The sequence below is a fragment of the Onychomys torridus genome, unplaced genomic scaffold (genome assembly GCF_903995425.1).
Source record: "Onychomys torridus unplaced genomic scaffold, mOncTor1.1, whole genome shotgun sequence".
NCBI classification, from domain to species: Eukaryota; Metazoa; Chordata; class Mammalia; order Rodentia; family Cricetidae; genus Onychomys; species Onychomys torridus.
Genome location: NW_023412231.1, coordinates 212245 through 229643, shown reverse-complemented (window position 1 = coordinate 229643; position 17399 = coordinate 212245). Strand labels below are relative to the sequence as shown.

The window sequence follows — 17399 nt, the reverse complement described above, 5'->3', positions numbered from 1 at the left end:
TACTTCTACTCATCACAAACTGAGAAACGTCTAACATGGTTTAAAGGACCAGAAAGACATTCCAAAGACTTATCTTGGTTCTGCTCAAATGGGATATTAGGACACAAAGGGAAAACAAAAATCTGCATGAGAGGGATGGTTTCTGAGGAAGAGTGAATAATGGTGAAAAGAGAAATTATGGGCGGTTCAGAAATTTGGAATCAATATCCCCAAAATTTTCTGATTAAACCAATAGAAAATGACATTAACATATACACACAGACACACAAATGGATACTGACATACATAAAGACAGACAGACAGACACATGCACACACACACACACACACACACACACACACACACACACACACACACACACACACACTACCAAACCAAAGTATTTTTCCAGTAAGCCAAACACAACCTGCAGAAATTTCTCTGTAAGAACAAGACTTGGATTACTTAGTGCCACAGTTCTGTCACAATTCAGGGAGCACACTGTAATTCCAATTTAGGAGCAGAGGAATAGATATGAACTATGAAAATGAAATTACCACATATCATAGCTTACTTTTCTTATGGGTCTGGAACCACTCAGAGATTCTTCATTGTCATGAATCAATTTTAATAAGAAGAGTCTTTTTATGTAGCTACTGGCACCTTATAGATTGGGTCCAGGTCTGCAGCCTCAAGCTCACCCAAGATCCAGAAGCTATCCCTATCAATCCAGTGATTATAAAGGCATAACTCACAAGATTGTTTTTTTCTTTCTGTGTGTAGAAAGAGGCTGATTTAAAAATATATGTCTTAAGCCCAGTGTTGGTGGCAGAAGCCTTTAATCTCAGCACCCAGGAGGCAGAAGCAGGAAGATCTCTGTGTGTTTGAGGCCAGCCTGGGCTACAGAGTATGTGCCAGGAAAGGTGCAAAGCTACACAGGGAAACCCTGTCTTGAAAATTGAATATGTAAATATATGTGTATGTGTGTGTGTGTGTGTGTGTGTGTGTGTGTGTGTGTATAGCAGTTAGTCTTATGACCTACTATCTTTTAAAAATATCAATTTTACCATATCAGCCTATTTTAAAAAATAGATTTTCATGTCTAGAAAAATTGTAATGCACTGTTAATGTACTTCCTGCCATGCCCACGACAGTGTCGCCTGCATGACAAATGCCTTGGATGAGGTAGTTACGTGGAAAAGGAGGGCTCGTGGCCCTCGGGTCTATGCCCCCGGCGACCCCTCATCAATCTGCCCGAATCAAGGTGCCAGGCTACACGGAACCACGCAGATCTGCTTGCAGAGGCTGGCTGGCACTCTGCCTTCTCTTTGCAGCTGTAATTATTGCTGTTTCCTTGTGTATTAATTCCAAGAAGTTAACTCTTAATGTTCCTGATGTGCCCCATAAAGAGAGTAATGATTCCTCAAAAGTGGCTTCAATACCCCCATCTATGATTCAAGCTCTTAGGCCAACAGTTCAAGAGGGTCCCTAAAGTTTGGAGGAATTCATGAATGATTTAGAGCAGAAAGAACTTATGATTCAGAAGGACGAAGACTCTAGCGAAGAGAGAATGAAAGTAAAGGTACAGGCACTCATAGGCAATTCACACATGCAGCCGACAGCAGCTGCAAGGAAGCAGTTACAGGAATTAGCCATTCCTATAAGAATTATCCAGAGACAAATAGAGTTTCTCATCAAGGGTCGATGGTGGCAACCCCCTAACTTTAATCTTAGATATAATAATTATTTAGAGCCATTACCTTTTACGGGAGCTTATGATGTACATGGGAACCGATGTGTAAATCATAATGGTATAAAAACAAAATGGCATAAGTTACAGTTCATGAAAAGATTAGCTAGGTACCAACCCCCCTGGTGCCTTCTCACCCACAGGCAAAGGTTAAAATATTTTCACACAAATGAAACCATGGTTAGAACAGTGATGGAAAGGGTTTAGTTTTGATACAGAACAAAGGTGTAGAAGGAAAACTACAGCTAGGGCTGTAATGTTCTCTGTCCAGATGAAGAACCACAAAAGAAAAAGTAAAGGCTATACTCATGAGATCTGTTTATCATTCTGAGAAAATTGTGTGACTATATTGTTGATTCTATGTCTATCACCTTACTGGCCGATTGCCATGTTTCCTCAAGTAACAGTATAAAATTCACTACTTGGTCTGAGTAAAATTGCAGCAGCTTCACAACATACTCTTGTGTCTGTGGCTGTCTGTCATTCGCCGAATCCCACTTATCCTGAGTACCTTTACCCCGTTCTCCCTCGGTCTGGTGGTCTAGCTGAGATCCAGTCCCAGTCCGCGGCAACTTCCTATAAAATTTAGGGACATTAGATTATTATTGATACCATTTAGGCATAGTAATTAAAACCTTAAATGTATTGGGAGCAAAACAACTTCTGTAAGTATGTTAACCGTGAATCACAGAGACTAAAAGCTCAGAGGTTAGCATGTTCATTCTCTTACTATGTTCTCAAAGGGAAGTTTTAGCATGTGATACACTGAGAACTTGATGACCTTGATGACCATAGGGTTATGCAACATAACTCATGTTATTGATAAATCATTAGAGAGCATGGAGGGCTTAGAGTATCCAATTCTCCCCATGTCCATGGAGACAATAAATCAATGCACAGAGCTTTAGAAGGTGAATGTGAAATTGCTTATCCAAAAAGACATTTAACTGAACATTTCTGTTACCTTAAATAATCCAGTAGACATTGAAAGTAGACAGAGAACAGTGTAAAAGAACAGCAAAACACAAAAAAATCTGGTTACAAGTAAAATCTATAGTTTTTTTCTACATGAGGAGCTTAATTTGACTACTTTGTCATTAATTCACTTCTCTCTGCTTTTTCATTCACGTCTATCTCCCATCTTTCTATCATCTCTCCTCTTATCTTCTGTCCTCCCTACTCATCTATTCCTCTCCTCCTCTCTCCTCATCTGGTCTTTGCTCTAATTCTCTGCTATTGCTCTTGCTACCCAGGACCAAGTACTGGGATTCAGAGATTCCTCTTCAGGAAAAGAAGGTTGAAGTTGACTAATGAACTCCAGAAATTTCTTCTATAGATGTTTTCCTGCTTTAACTCATTCTGCCAGCAACCAAGTTCACAGGACTTCTGCAATCCAATGTTGCTCCTCATTCCAAGTCATCAAACTTTTTATACATTTATCAAAACAGAATATTATGGAGGTTGCCAGGATACATCCCTGTCTGCAATCTAGTAACGCATATGAGATTAAATTCTCATACTAATTGGTTATCTACAATTCTTTAATCTTCACTGACTTCTAGGTAACACAGAGATACTCAAGTGGTCTGCATGCTTCAAAGTGCGAGGTACTTCCTTGTCTTCTCTAGACTTGAAAGGCACACAGTGCCCCAGGAGCCATGGACTCTACCCTGAAAAACTTATGATGCATTCCTCTCATGGAAGCCAAACCAGGCTAACTCAAGGATTCTACAAAGAAGACAACAGTTGTTGTCAGAGCAGTAAAATGAGAAAAGGAAAGTAAAACCCATGGTAACTAGAATATTCCCAGGATGGGAGGAAAACATCTGTTTTTTTTTTTTTTATTTTTATCTTTGAGAATGTTCATTTTACATGAAACAGTGTCCGAGTAGAGCTTTTCATACAAGATTATTTTCACTGAGCACATTTCCCTCATACTCTTCAGTTGTCATCTTCTTTCTTTAATTATGCATTATATTATTATATATGTATCATATCTATATCTATATGCAACCATAATTTTATAGGTCCTTATAAAATCTGTGAATAATAAAAAGGAACAATATATGTGTGTTTCTTTCTTTTCCTTTCTTTCATTCCTATATTTCTTGAGCCTAAGTCTTTCTAAATTTCTCTTGCTTCTCTGGAACTCAATACATAGGCCAGGCTGGCTTTGAAATCACAGATCTGCCAGACTTGTCTCCTGAATGCTTGGGTTGAATGTATTGGCCACTATTCCAATCTTGTAATTGGTTTTTCCATGAAAAGCTTTATTAATTTAATGTAATTCTCTCTTTTTATCCATTTTCATACCAGCAACATAACTTTGTCCTATTTAATGATTGAAAGAAGCAAGTGTACAATGTAATAAACTGCTTCCTATGTTCATCAACATGGATTTGTATAACTGTCAGCCCTCATCAGGGAAGCTCTTTTGGTACCCTATAGGGATTAACACACATGCCCTAAATCTCTCTAATGTGCTAAGAAAAAGTGACTCTGGGGTGGCCGGGTGTTGGAGGCACATGCCTTTGGCACAGCACTTGTGAGGCACAATCAGGAATATCTTTGTGAATTCAGGGACTGCCTGGTCTGCAGAACAAGTTCCAGGAGAGGCTCTAAAGCTACAGAGAAACCTTGTCTCAAATAACCAAAAAGAATGTGACTCTAGATGGGTCCTCTTTAAATGGGACATCCATGTGATACCTTTTCCTTTAAATATGCAGGGATCATCTTGGAAGAAGAATCAGAGTGTAAGAACCAGAGGTGGCAGATGATTTCAAGGAAACAAGTTTTTGTCCAAAATACCTGTTGGGCACCTGCACATTTGAACTTATTAATTAGGACAGAACACACAAAACCTGCACAAAATCAACAAGACAAAATTCCAGTGCAGTGGATGAGGTGAGTCTGTCACAGTGTTAGCTGAAGAGCTACTGTCCACAGGTGACTTCTGGGAGAGGAAGTGTCAAATTTCTTTGAGAATTGAACATTTAAGAGGCTAAAAATGCTTTAATAAGTGTCCCTGAATTTGGCACATACTAGCATTGCTAAATAGACTCAGTGTTTTTTGTTTGTTTATTTGTTTTTTGGGGGGACATATGAAATTTAGAGAGAATAATGGTGGGAGGATATAAAAAAGAAATTTGAAAGGAGATAATGTTAGTGCACTTGTCTGTAACTCATATGTATCTATAAATTTCTCAATGTTAATTTTAATTAATAAATGTCATAAACATTTTTAATAATACTATATTATTTTATGCTGAAGATATCAGTGAAACCTGAAACCCAATGAGACAAAGAAACTTCTCTTTACATCCTTGCCAAAATGACTTCAAATTTTCTAATATCTTCCATGGCATGCCAGGTCATCCTTTAGGGATCATAAAAACTCCATGTCACCAAAAAAATTGTCTGTGGAGATATTCACAGGAAATTATATAAGAGTTTTTGTTACTTGGCATCTGAAAAAAAGTTTCATAGATGATTTTGCCTCCCAAAGCAAGCACTGTCAATGCCACTACAGATGAAATGAAAATTGTGATTCTGATGGGAGATGAGGTCATACACCTCCACCTCAAGCTTGAGATTTCAATCTTATAGCAATGCTATTTAAGAGTCAGGATATGCCCATTGAACCCATCATCTTGCAGATGTGTGAAGCCAGGTGAGTACTTTGTATTTCAGTTGGCATGGAAAGCCAGCAAGGTAGAGAGACCTGGGTAAATGCTCAAGTTTAGTAATAGGAATTTAGGGTAAAAAGTGACCCATGGAAGAAGAGAGAAGGCTGAAGAATAAATCCACAACTAAGAGGTGAGTGAGAAAGACAGAAGTTTTCTTAACCTGTGTCAGTCCCTATTGTTTCTTACTGTAAATACTCCACTGAGGGTGGCTGTGGGTACTCCAGGATAATGCAGGCCATGTGTGAATGTGTTTAAGGACTATTGTAATCAGTCAATGTGATAATTGACCTTATTATCATGATGTGTTGACTATTTTTAAAGTAGTAGTATTATAGGTGAACTTATGGTTTCTTGCACAGAGTGGACATTAAAATGGAAATACAAGAAACCCACATCCCTGAGGAGATGCAGGAGGTAATTTGTTGATGTAGTAAAAAAATGTTCTTATGTGACACTACATTTATCATCTGGTTTTAGAGGCAGTAACTTGAGTCTCTATTGAATGACTGTTGATTAGATGATTGGATTGACACCCCTGCACTGTTGGCTTTGGAAAGATAACACAGAATGGAAGGTACAAAATAAATATTGGGCAATGATAACCAGGGCCATATGTGTTCTCAGTTATCTCTTACTCTAATGCCAATCTGAATCAGATGCCATTTTTTACTCACTCTTTATTGTTCACTCTAATGCAACTCAGAGCCCGTGCGTGCAGGACAGGGTTCTACCACTCACCTGCATTTTTATGTGTGCTAGTGCTATATTGCATTGGGCCATATTTTAGGTTTTACATTCTCATGATTATTTTTTATTATCTGTCATGCATCATCTCTACTTGACTGCATTATAAATTTAATTGTAATATAAAATTCAATGTAAGAATTTTCAAATAAGCCAATTGTGGTTGTGTATACATTTAATCCCAGAACTTAAAAAGCATCAATGGGAATACCTTTGTGAGTTTTAGACCAACATCATCTATATATGGAGTATCAGGGCAGCCATTGCTACATAATGATGCCTTGACTTGAAAAAAACAAAAACAAAAAAAGCAAATATATGCAGAATTATAAGGGAATTGTTTTAGAAACTTAATTTTCTTCTCATGCTATTATTTATCATGTTAGTATTTCTTGTTGTATTTTGTACAGAGTAAATATTAGTAATTACTCTGTATTTACCACTATAGCCTTTGTCTCTGAGATAGTAACTATGCATATTTCTGGTGCCCTCATGAACATAAGGTCTACCTCATAATTGCGAAATTAAATTGGGAGATGGAATATCTTTCTATCATGCCAAATCATACATAGAACTCTATTTCATTAAAATCCCTAAGACCTAGGTTTTCTAAAGCTTGATCTTCACCAGAGAAACATCAGTTGGAATCCAGTAGATACAGCTAAAACCAATAGTGTAAGATTTCCAAGACTCTACTTCTATGTAGAATTCTATCATGTGTGCATTGATTAATTGATCAAGGCCAATACTGAGCACATGGGTGTCATATACAGCTTGATGCTACCAAGACATTTCTAAATTATAAACTTCAAGTTTATTCAATTACAAAAAGAAATTTATGTATGTTGTTATGGTTTGAATAGGTATGGCCCCAACAACTCACGCGTTTGAATAATTTGACTATAGAAATTGGCACTATTAAGAGCTGTGGCATTGTTGGAGGAAGTGGGTCACTGTGGAGATGGGCTTTGAGGTATCATATACTCATTCTACATGGCTGATAGATGCTGGTATCAATGACTTTATCAGAGGTGCAGCACATGGCAATTAAATTTCAGATGTTAACCCACCAGGTAAATTATTCTCTGATGGAGGAACCCCATTTCAAGCAAGGACTATGGGACCACAAACTCTGATAACTAATTTGTTCTGCCTGTAATTTCACATATGAAAAACAGCCATCAAATCTCCCCATTTCTGTGCATTTTCATGTACTGAGTATGTGTAAGCTCATGATTACATCTTAATTATTTGAGTATTTATTCTGGGGACTGTCTAAAGATGACTTCTCATTAAACTGTATAATTTTGATGAATAGAAAATATACTAGGCTATGCTTAATGACTACATCTCTTGTTCTATATGGACAGTAAGAGTCTTAGGCCTATTTTTTTTAATAATTGGCTCATACTAACATAGAAAGGGAATGTCTCCCTAGTTCTAGACAGGTACATACACTTAGCTGATTTAAAACCTTGGATCAAATTTAAAGTAGACTAGATGCCCCTGAAAGTGAGTTTGTAAGATAAACCCCCACAAGGATAAATTCCAATATTCCTAAATGAAGAACCAAGGTCAGGCACAATACAACATTGGTACCAGTTCCCCGCTTGCTAAAATTCTTACCTATAAATTTTTAACTCACTGCAAAAAATTCCTCAGCAGTTTGATTCCATGGTTTTTCACTCATATGTAACTTTTTATACTGTCTTTCATTAGATGTGTATATGGGTTTGTAGAACAAGAGAATGATCATCAGTACATGTGTAAGTCTTATTCCCTCAGATAAATAAGAATTATTCTTAAGTTCTACTACTCTGAAGGCATTCTTTTCATCACCCTGGAGCAGTACTGGGAGCTGGTGTCACAGGCTGCAAAACTACTCCCAGTGTGTGTGGGACTCACTTCACTTTATGTAGCTTGTAGATCAATAAGTATAACTTTCAGCTCCCACTCAAGAATCATGTATGCCTGTATTCTGCCATGATTGCCACCAAGAAGATAATGGACTGAACCTTTCAAACTGTAAGCCAGCCCCAATTAAATGTTTTCCTTTATAAGGGTTGCAATGGTCATGGTATCTCATAAGAATAGAAACCCACTAAAACCAAAATTGGTACCAGGTACTGGGGTATTGCTGTGATAGGGTGGATCATACTTTTGTTTGGAGGAATTTGGACTTCATGACTATGAATTAGAAAGGAAGTTGAGTGTTTTAATGGCCATCCATGTAGGAACATGGAAGACAATGGTGCTTAGCGTGATTTGAATTGTGATGAGTTCTGGATTAATTTCTTCTTGCCAAGTATTGACTCTACCACATGGATATATACATACACACACACACACACACACACACATATATATATATACATATACACACATATATACACACACACACACACACACACACAATTTGAAAAGAAATGGAGCAACAGAAAATGTAATGGAGCTCAGTCCAATGATCAAGGAGATAAAAAAGATTAAGGGATGAAATAAAGGGAGTGCTGAACTTAGGGTAAGATCCCACCTTGCTAAATTTCCAACTTGTGAAAAGAAATGAAAAGAAAGCTTAGAGCTATGTGTGGTGTTGCATACCTTTAATCCCCACATGTAGAGGTTGAAGAAGAGGCATGTAAGTCTCTGAGTCTGAGGCTAACCTGATCTCAGAGTAAATTCCAGTACAGCTAGCCTTAGGCAGTGAAAGAAACCATCAAAAACAGAGCTGATGAAGATGTAATTTAAAGTCCTTTTAGTTTAATGACAGAATGATCTACAGAGAAAGATCTAACACAGTGAAGCTTCTCCAGAGAAGGAAACAATGGAACACAGAATGCTGGTGAAGATGTAGTTGAAAAAGTGGGTGTGTTTCTGCCCTAAAAGCAGTAGAACTTGACAGCTTTGGCCATGTGGCCCTGGCATTAGGGTCAAGGATTAACGAAATAGGTAGTGTAATCTCCATCTAAATCAAGGGAATCCACTGAGGCCAGGAAAATTTCAGCCAGTGGTGTGGCCCACATTTAGACCAAGCAAAGCTACTGTGTGAAGCTGTGAGGTTGAAGCCTACTTTTCCTTGGAGATGCCAAGATGTTGGAGATACCAGAATCATGGGATACTTACAGAAGAGCTGCTAACAGAGACTAGAACCAGCCTAAGGGAGAGAACTGTTTTGCAATCAGTAAAATTGAAAATATTGGAGATCTTACAAGCACTTTGATATCAGACATGGAGATGACGAGAATGGAGTTTGAACAGCTTGATTTTGGTCTTGCATTCATCAAGTATTTCTCACTACCCTACCTTTCCTCCATTTTGGAGGCACAATTATGATCTGTGTCATTGTATGTTGGAAGTATGTGGTGTTTTTTGAAAATTTGATATTATTATAAACTAAATTACAGCTAATGGATTGCATGACTCTCAGAGAAGATTTTGAACTCTGCACTTCTAAATATTGTTGAGATTGTGATAGACTTTAGGGTCTTTTAAATTTGAACTAATTGCATTTTGAATTGTTATGTCAACAAGCCTTTAAGGGCAGGGAGTGGAATGAGAATATTTGAATAAATATGAACCCTATAGACTTATGTGTTTAATGCTTGGCTCATAGATAGTGACATTGTTAGAAATGTGACCTTGTTGGAGTAGTGGTGGCCTTGTTGTAGGAAGTGTGCCACTGTGGGGATGGACCTTGAGGTTTCATATGTTCCAGCTATGCCCAGTGTAGAACTAAGTTCACTTCCTTTTTCCTGTGAATCAAGATGTAGAACTCTCAGCTACCTCTCCCACACCATGTCTCCCTACATGTTTTTTCCCATGAAGATAATGAAATATGTTTCTAAAACTGTAAGACAATACCAATTAACTATTTTCTTTAATAAGAGTTGCCTTTGTCATGGTGTCTCTTTACAACAATAGAGATACTAGGAAAGACATGTTATTCTTATGACATTGCTTGCAGCTTTGAATTGAATTGAACTAAGCAGATGTAACTAGTTTCCTACAACATTCATAGTGACATCACAAATGAAGCTAGGCAATGAAGTTCTTGGTTTATCTATAGTCATGTCCACATTTGGTATTTGAATACTACATTCACTTTTTTCAATTTTTATTTTCTTTCTCTATTTAATTATCTTTAAAGTAGCTGATTTATTTATGACTTTTTAATATATACTTTTTAAACCAAACCTTCTTCTCCCCATCTCTTGCTCTTTTTCCACCATAGATGTTTTGATATCATTATTTCTCCATCTTTACTCATATCATATATGTTTTCTTACCTTCACCAGCCTCTTATAGAGGCTCCTTTTCACCACATTATGGGACCTTTTCTGGTTTTCTCAGCTAAAAATATTCATCCCACATAAACACACATTTCTAAACAACTATAAGCAGTAAAACCAAGCTAAGAAAGAGTTTATGCTAGTGATTTCTCGGCCTGTATTACTTCATTCAATAGAATAATTTTCATTATTTTGCTGTATCCATTTCCAAGTGTGTTCTACAGTGCCAGTGCATGGAGAAGGGGAGACTGTTAGTATCTAGTAGTTCTGATGTTCTCAGATAATCTACTCACTTTGCCTAACATCTTCAGATTCCAAGATTTGTTGCTGAAATTTTTGCCCCAGTTCTTGATTGTTCAGCTGACCATCCTCACATGGCTGATGAGTATGTGGAGTAACAGTGTGCTCCCTAGGGCTGCTTCGTTCAGCCTGATACTGATTCACAGCTTCTTCTGCCTACTTCTTCAAAGAGATCTCACTCTGCTTAAGAGGATTTCACATGCATACTCCTGCAGAAATAAAATATGGTGCCCTGATGTGTGTGTGCCTGTGTATGTGTGTGTGTGTGTGTGTGTGTGTGTGTGTGTGTGTGTGTGTGTGCGTGTGCGTGGGCGTGTGTGTGTGTGTGTGTGTGTGTATGCTCATGTGGTGAGATTTTCATAAAGCTACTTCTTAATGTGATGGAAGTTGTGTCTTGAAAGATCATTCTAATGCATTACCTGCTTTTACTAATTTTTTAGATATTACTGCTGCGGAGTAAACAAACACCACTCAGCATGATCATAGTCCAAATTAAGATTCTGTTTTAAGAAGGCTTGGTGACTACCTGGAAAGAAACAGTTCTCACAGAGCAGCTTCAAATACACTTGGCAAGGAGCTGGTATGGACAAAAATGCCAAAAAAAAAAAAAATGTATCTTAATCGACGGTTCGAAGGAGGAAGTAATGCAAGAAAGAAGATTAACAAAAGCTAGAAGTAGGCAGTAATTTGCACATTTTGATCCCACAAATTCTAGAACAGGTTTGGATATTTTGCAAGGGACATTTTGAGGGTCGGAAGGGGTGTTAGTCAGGTTAACACAAAGATAGCTCCACCTGTGTGAAGATGGAGGAAACCTTAGCTGCTTCCAAGGCAATGTGTCTATTCTTGGTGTTGCTATAAAGTTCTCATTGCTTTTTTCTTGATTCTATATGAGATACATATTTAGAATAGAAATATTTAACATTTGTGGTCATTATTAAAGTTTATTTCTTCTATAACAGGACTAGAAAATCAATATATTTTAGAAGTTTTACATCATGTTTTTTTGTATAGGCTGTCACTTTTTATTGTTTCTCACAGGCCAAAACCATGTTGTCCTACATGACCATTTTCTCTAAAACTTGATGGAGCTCATTCCATCAATTTTTACTTTCTGAGGTAATGAGCGATCTCACAGTAACATACATGGAAAGTAACTACTCCTGTCAAATTTTTGGGATGAGGTCTCTTTAAGTGGTCAGGTCTAATGTTGATCTCCTGAGATTAAAGGACTCTTTGTTTCAGGCTCTGAGTTGGTGCATGAATTAAAGGCTTCTTCTACTAATCTAGGGTGCAAATAATTGTCATTATTAATTAGACTGAGAAATAGCAGCGCCATATTCTAAAGGAAATTTTGCTGAATGACATAATGGATTTATGGAATCTGGCAATTAGAATTATTTTCTTATCACAAACTACCACTGGAATTCTGGGAAATCTCTCACTTATGTTCTACTATGTAGTCCTTTACTACAGAGAACGTAAACTAAAGCCGACAGATTTGATTATCATGCACCTAATGGCATCCAATGCCTTGGTCATTCTCTCTGCAGGAGTGCCCCACACAATGGCAGTTTGGGGATTGAAGCAATTCCTGAATGATTTCGGATGCCAGCTCCTATTGTACATTCAAAGATTTGGGCGAAGTGTGTCCATTGGCACCATTTGCCTCCTTAGTGTCTTCCAAGCCATCACAATCAATCCATGGGGATTCTGTTGGAAAGATCATAAATTCAAAGCTGCAAAGTACATTGGATGCTCCATTGACCTTCTCTGGGTCTTTTACATGTTGATAAATTTCATTTTCTTTGTGTATCCTTTCATTGAAAGGAATAGTAAAAATGCCACAAGAAAATACAATTTTGGATACTGCTCAATTGTAGGGAGTGGTGAAATCAGTGGCTCACTCTATGTAGCATTGTTTGTGTTTCCTGAAATCCTTTTTTCTGTGATGATCACCTGGTCCAGCAGCTCCATGATTGTCATCCTGTATAGACACAAGCAAAGTGTCCAACACATCCGCACCAGTACTGCTTTTAGCAGAACCTCTCCTGAGTCCAGAGCTACCCAGAACATTCTGGCATTGGTGGCTACCTTTCTGTTTTTTTATACCCTCTCCTCCATCCTAAAAGGCTGCATTACTTTTTTGTATAACCAAAATTGGTGGCTTGTGAATATCACCCGCATCACTTCTCTATGTTTTCCATCTTTTGGACCCTTTGTTCTTATGAAACATTATTCCATTCTGTCCAGATTCAGTTTGATTGGGATGAGGAATAAAACCTCTTAATCTTATTTTAAGCGTTTACATGATATGTTTTGCTTCAAATCTGGTAGCTTACTCCCCAATCACACTCAAAAATTCAATTCAGAATGTTAAGAAGGTAGCACCTAGTCTTTCTATCATTAACCAAAATGAGTATGGGAGTTTTGTCATTTGCTTGAATCACCAGACTTAATGAGCTGAGATCCTTTACATTCTTGAACTTGCAGCTTGGAGAGTCTTCCCAGTGCCCATCTGATGTTTGAAGGAGCCAGGAAAAAATGCTATCAATAAATCTGCCAATCTTGTTGCTTTCCATCATGACTTTTTGGTGAAGTCACAGGCACTGCTGTGTACCACATTCTAACAGCAAGGAAAATTGAATCCATAGCTGGCAATGAACTTGTTCTTCAGGAGGCCATGGTCCCATCACAACTGCTTTAGCCTTCACCAGTACCAAAAAATCATGTTAATATGTTTCACCTTCTATAGATTTCAATTCAAATTGAATGATGGTTTTGACATGATCTTGAATTTGCTTAGCTATTTTATTGAGAACTTTTGTATCATCAATGACAATGACCTATAAATTTTCTTTGTTATTATTCTGTCTTTACCTGCTTTGGCATCATAATAATGCTTTGTATTTCATAAAAAAAATTGTAAGCCATTAATAAAATCTTTACGTTAATTAGTTTTATTGTTTCTAAAAAATTAAAAGTGGAACAACTGTGCATGTACCCAGAGAACTCCATATCATACTATAGAGATAATTTCCAACAAGTTCACTGCTGCTCCATTTACTATAGAAGAGAAATTTGGAGGATATACACAAGCAGGTAAACTGGTACTTAAATGTGTAATCATATATAAAATGGACTATTGTTTGATGACAGTAAATAATGAAATCACAAGATATGTAGGAATATTGTTGGATTTATATGTATAATAGTAATCCATGTCACCCAAACTCGGAAAAAAATAAATTGTGTGCCCTCCTTTTTTTTCTTTCAAAGTGTTAGTTTATTTATTTATTTATTCATTTATTTATTTATTTATTTATTTATTTATTATTTTTAAAATTTATTTTATTATTATTATGTGTTTTAATTTTATACATTAGCCATGGGTTCCCCTGTCCTCCCCTCTCCTGCCTCACCCCCACCTTCCCCCCAGCCTCTCCCCTCCATTCCCATTTCCTCCAGGACCAAGACACCCCTGGGGATTCATTTAAACCTGGTGGATTCAGTACAGGCAGGTCCTATATCCTCCTTCCAGACTGAGCAAAGTGTCCCTGTGTAAGCCCAAGGTTCCCTTTATATGCTGATCCTATCTATACTGACTATATTTGGGTTTCAACTTGATACAAGCTAGAATCATCAGTGGAAGGAGCCTTAGTTGAAGAAATGCCTCAATGACAGCCAGCTATAAGGCATTTTCTCATGTAGTGACCAATGGGGGAGGGCCCAGGCGATGGTGCATGGTGCAATCCCTTGATTGCTGGGATTGGGTTCTATAAGAACATGGGATGAGGAAGCCATGGGAAGCAAGTCAGTTAGCAGCTCCTCTCCATGGACTCTCCACTAGCTTGTCTCTGGAATCCTGCTGTGTTTACTTCCTGCACTATTGCTGTCTGAAAGACAGGCTTCCAGGTTACTCCAGGGCTATAGAGAGAATGATATAGAGTATCGAGGTTTGGGGGCTAATTTTTTATCTCAGTGTCTTATTAAAGGAACATACATATGCAGGTGGGAACTTTCTTATTTCTCATTTGCTCTCTGGTCTCATCTATGCTTTTCTATTTTCTCTTGTTGACTTCCCTTCCTCTTTGCTCTTACAGCTAACTATATTCAACAGAAACCATCAGGCAATATAAAAGTTACAATTGAGTGCCACATTATATTTCTTAGGTAAATGATAAGGACTTCCTTCAGTGATGAACAACAATGCTGAAGTGTAAGCTAAATAAGCCCTTCCATCTTCAACTTGTTTTTTGGTCAAGGTGTTTTGTTGAAGCAATAGAAACCCCAAGTATTACACTATCCTATAATGTCTACATGAGATATAAATATAACTTCAGGATAACATTCAAGAAGGAAACTAATGAAGGTAGTATTATGGATGGGCAGGTCAATGGATCCATGAATTGTGACCAGGGACATAAAAATAATTAATTTTCTAGTCTAGTCTGTAATTCTTTTCTTTTCTTTATTTCTGGTGCATAGGGACATAGTAATATAATTGCTAGTGACAACATAAAGCTTTAAGCAAATATCCATGGCATCAGCATGGCTATTCTAACTTCTATCCAAATTCAGTTAAATGTACATAATCTGGGACTCCTTGCCAAGTGTTCCTCTGATTGGCTCTTACATTTCCGCTCTTTAATACTCTAATTTTTTTACAGTTTAGTACAAGAAACATTTTTTTATCTTTTTTAAAAAATTATTTTATTATTATTATTATTATGTGTTTTAATTTTATACATCAGCCATGGGTTCCCCTGTCCTCCCCACTCCCGCCCCCAGCCCCAGCTTCACCCAGCCCCTTCCCTCCATTCCCATGTCCTCCAGGACCAAGACACCCCTGGGGATTCATTTAAACCTGGTGAATTCAGTACAGGCAGGTCCTGTCCCCTCCTTCCAGACTGAGCAAAGTGTCCCTGTGTAAGCCCAAGGTTCCAAGCAGCCAGCTCATGCACTAAGGACAGGTTCTGGTCCCATAGACTGGGTGCCTCCCAAACAGATCAAGGTATTCAATTGTCTCACTTATCCAGAGGGCCTGAACTAACTAGGGGCTCCTCAGCCATTGGTTCATAATCCATGTGCTTCCATTCAATTGGCTATTTGTCCCTGTGCTTTTTGCAATCTTGGTCTCAACAATTCACACTCTTGCAGTCCCTCCTCTTTCTCGACAGTTGGACACCTGGAACTCCACCTGGGTCCTGGCTGAGGATCTCTACATCTACTTCCATCAGTTATTTGATGAGAGTTGCAAGACGACTGTTAGGGTGTTTAGTCATCTGATCACCAGACTAGGTCAGATCAGGCTTTCTCTCAACCACTGGAGCAGTCTACAGAGAATACATCATTGTGGATTTCTGCGGACCTCTTGAGCACTCTGCCTATTCCTGTTCTCATGTGGTCTTCATTTATCATGGTCTGTTATTCCCCGTTCTCCCTTTCTGTTCTTGATCCAGCTGGGATCTCCTGCTCCCCTAAGCTTTCTTTACTTCTTCAAATCTTGAACTTCATTACTCCCACTGTTGACCAAGTTGTTCATGTAGATCTCATCCATTTCTCTGTCACTGGGTGATCCCTGTGTCTTTCCTAGGGTCCCATTTTCTAGGCAGCCTCCCTGGAGTGGTGTGACAGTCTAGTCATCTTTGTTTTATATCTAGTATCCTCCTATGAGTGAGTACATACCATACTTGTCCTTCTGAGTCTGGGTTACCTCACTCAGGATGATTTTTTTCAGATCCATCCATTTGCCTGCAAACCTCATGATGTCATTGTTTTTCTCTGCTGAGTAGTACTCCACTGTGTATATGTACCATATTTTCATTATCCATTCTTCAGTTGAAGGGCATCTAGGTTGTTTCCAGGTTCTGGCTATTACAAACAAAGCTGATATGAACATAGCTGAGCAAATGTTCTTGCAGTATGATTGAGCATTCCTTGGTTATATGCACAAGAGTGGTATAGCTGGGTCTTGGGGGAGATGGATTCCCAATTTTTAAGGAAGCGCCATATTGATTTCCAAAGTGGCTTTACAAGCTTGCATTCCCACCAGCAGTGGAGGAGAGTTTCCCTTGCTCCCCATCCTCTCCAGGATAAGCTGTCTTCCGTGTTTTTGATCTTAGCCATCCTGACAGGTGTAAGGTGGTATCTCAGAGTTGTTTTGATTTGCATTTCCCAGATAATTAGGGATGCTGAGCAATTCCTTAAATGTCTTTCAGCCATTTGAGCTTCCTCTGTGGAGAATTCTCTGTTTAGTAGTATAGCCCATTTTTTAATTGGACTGTTGGGCATTTTGATGTCTAATTTCTTGAGTTCTTTATATATTCTGGATATCAGCCCTCTGTCAGATATGGCGTTGGTGAAGACCTCTTCCCATTCTCTAGGCTGTTGCTTTGTCTTGTTGACCTTGTCCTTTGCTCTACAAAAGCTTCTCAGATTCAACAGGTCCCATTGATTGATTGTTTCTCTCAGTGTCTGTGCTACTGGTGTTATATTTAGAAAGTGATCTCTGCTGCCAAAGCATTTAACAGTATTTCTTACTTTCTCGTCTTTCAGGTTCAGAGTAACTGGATTTATGTTGAGGTCTTTGATTGGACTTAAATTTTGTACACAGTGACAGATATGGATCTATGTGCAGCCTTCTACACATTG

General features: G+C 38.1%; 1 protein-coding gene across 1 annotated transcript; it reads left to right on the top strand.

The window, feature by feature from the left end:
• The first annotated feature begins 12105 nt into the window (after nt 1–12105).
• LOC118575563 (vomeronasal type-1 receptor 2-like) lies at nt 12106–13035 on the top strand. Its single transcript, XM_036176057.1, has one exon. It carries the CDS (start codon nt 12115–12117, stop codon nt 13033–13035), a length of 921 nt encoding a protein of 306 aa, XP_036031950.1. The 5' UTR covers nt 12106–12114.
• The last annotated feature ends 4364 nt before the right edge of the window (nt 13036–17399 follow it).

Bases quoted from the DNA above. Each gene is read 5' to 3' on its own strand.
- LOC118575563 (XM_036176057.1), top strand. From the start codon at position 12,115: ATGGATTTATGGAATCTGGCAATTAGAATTATTTTCTTATCACAAACT.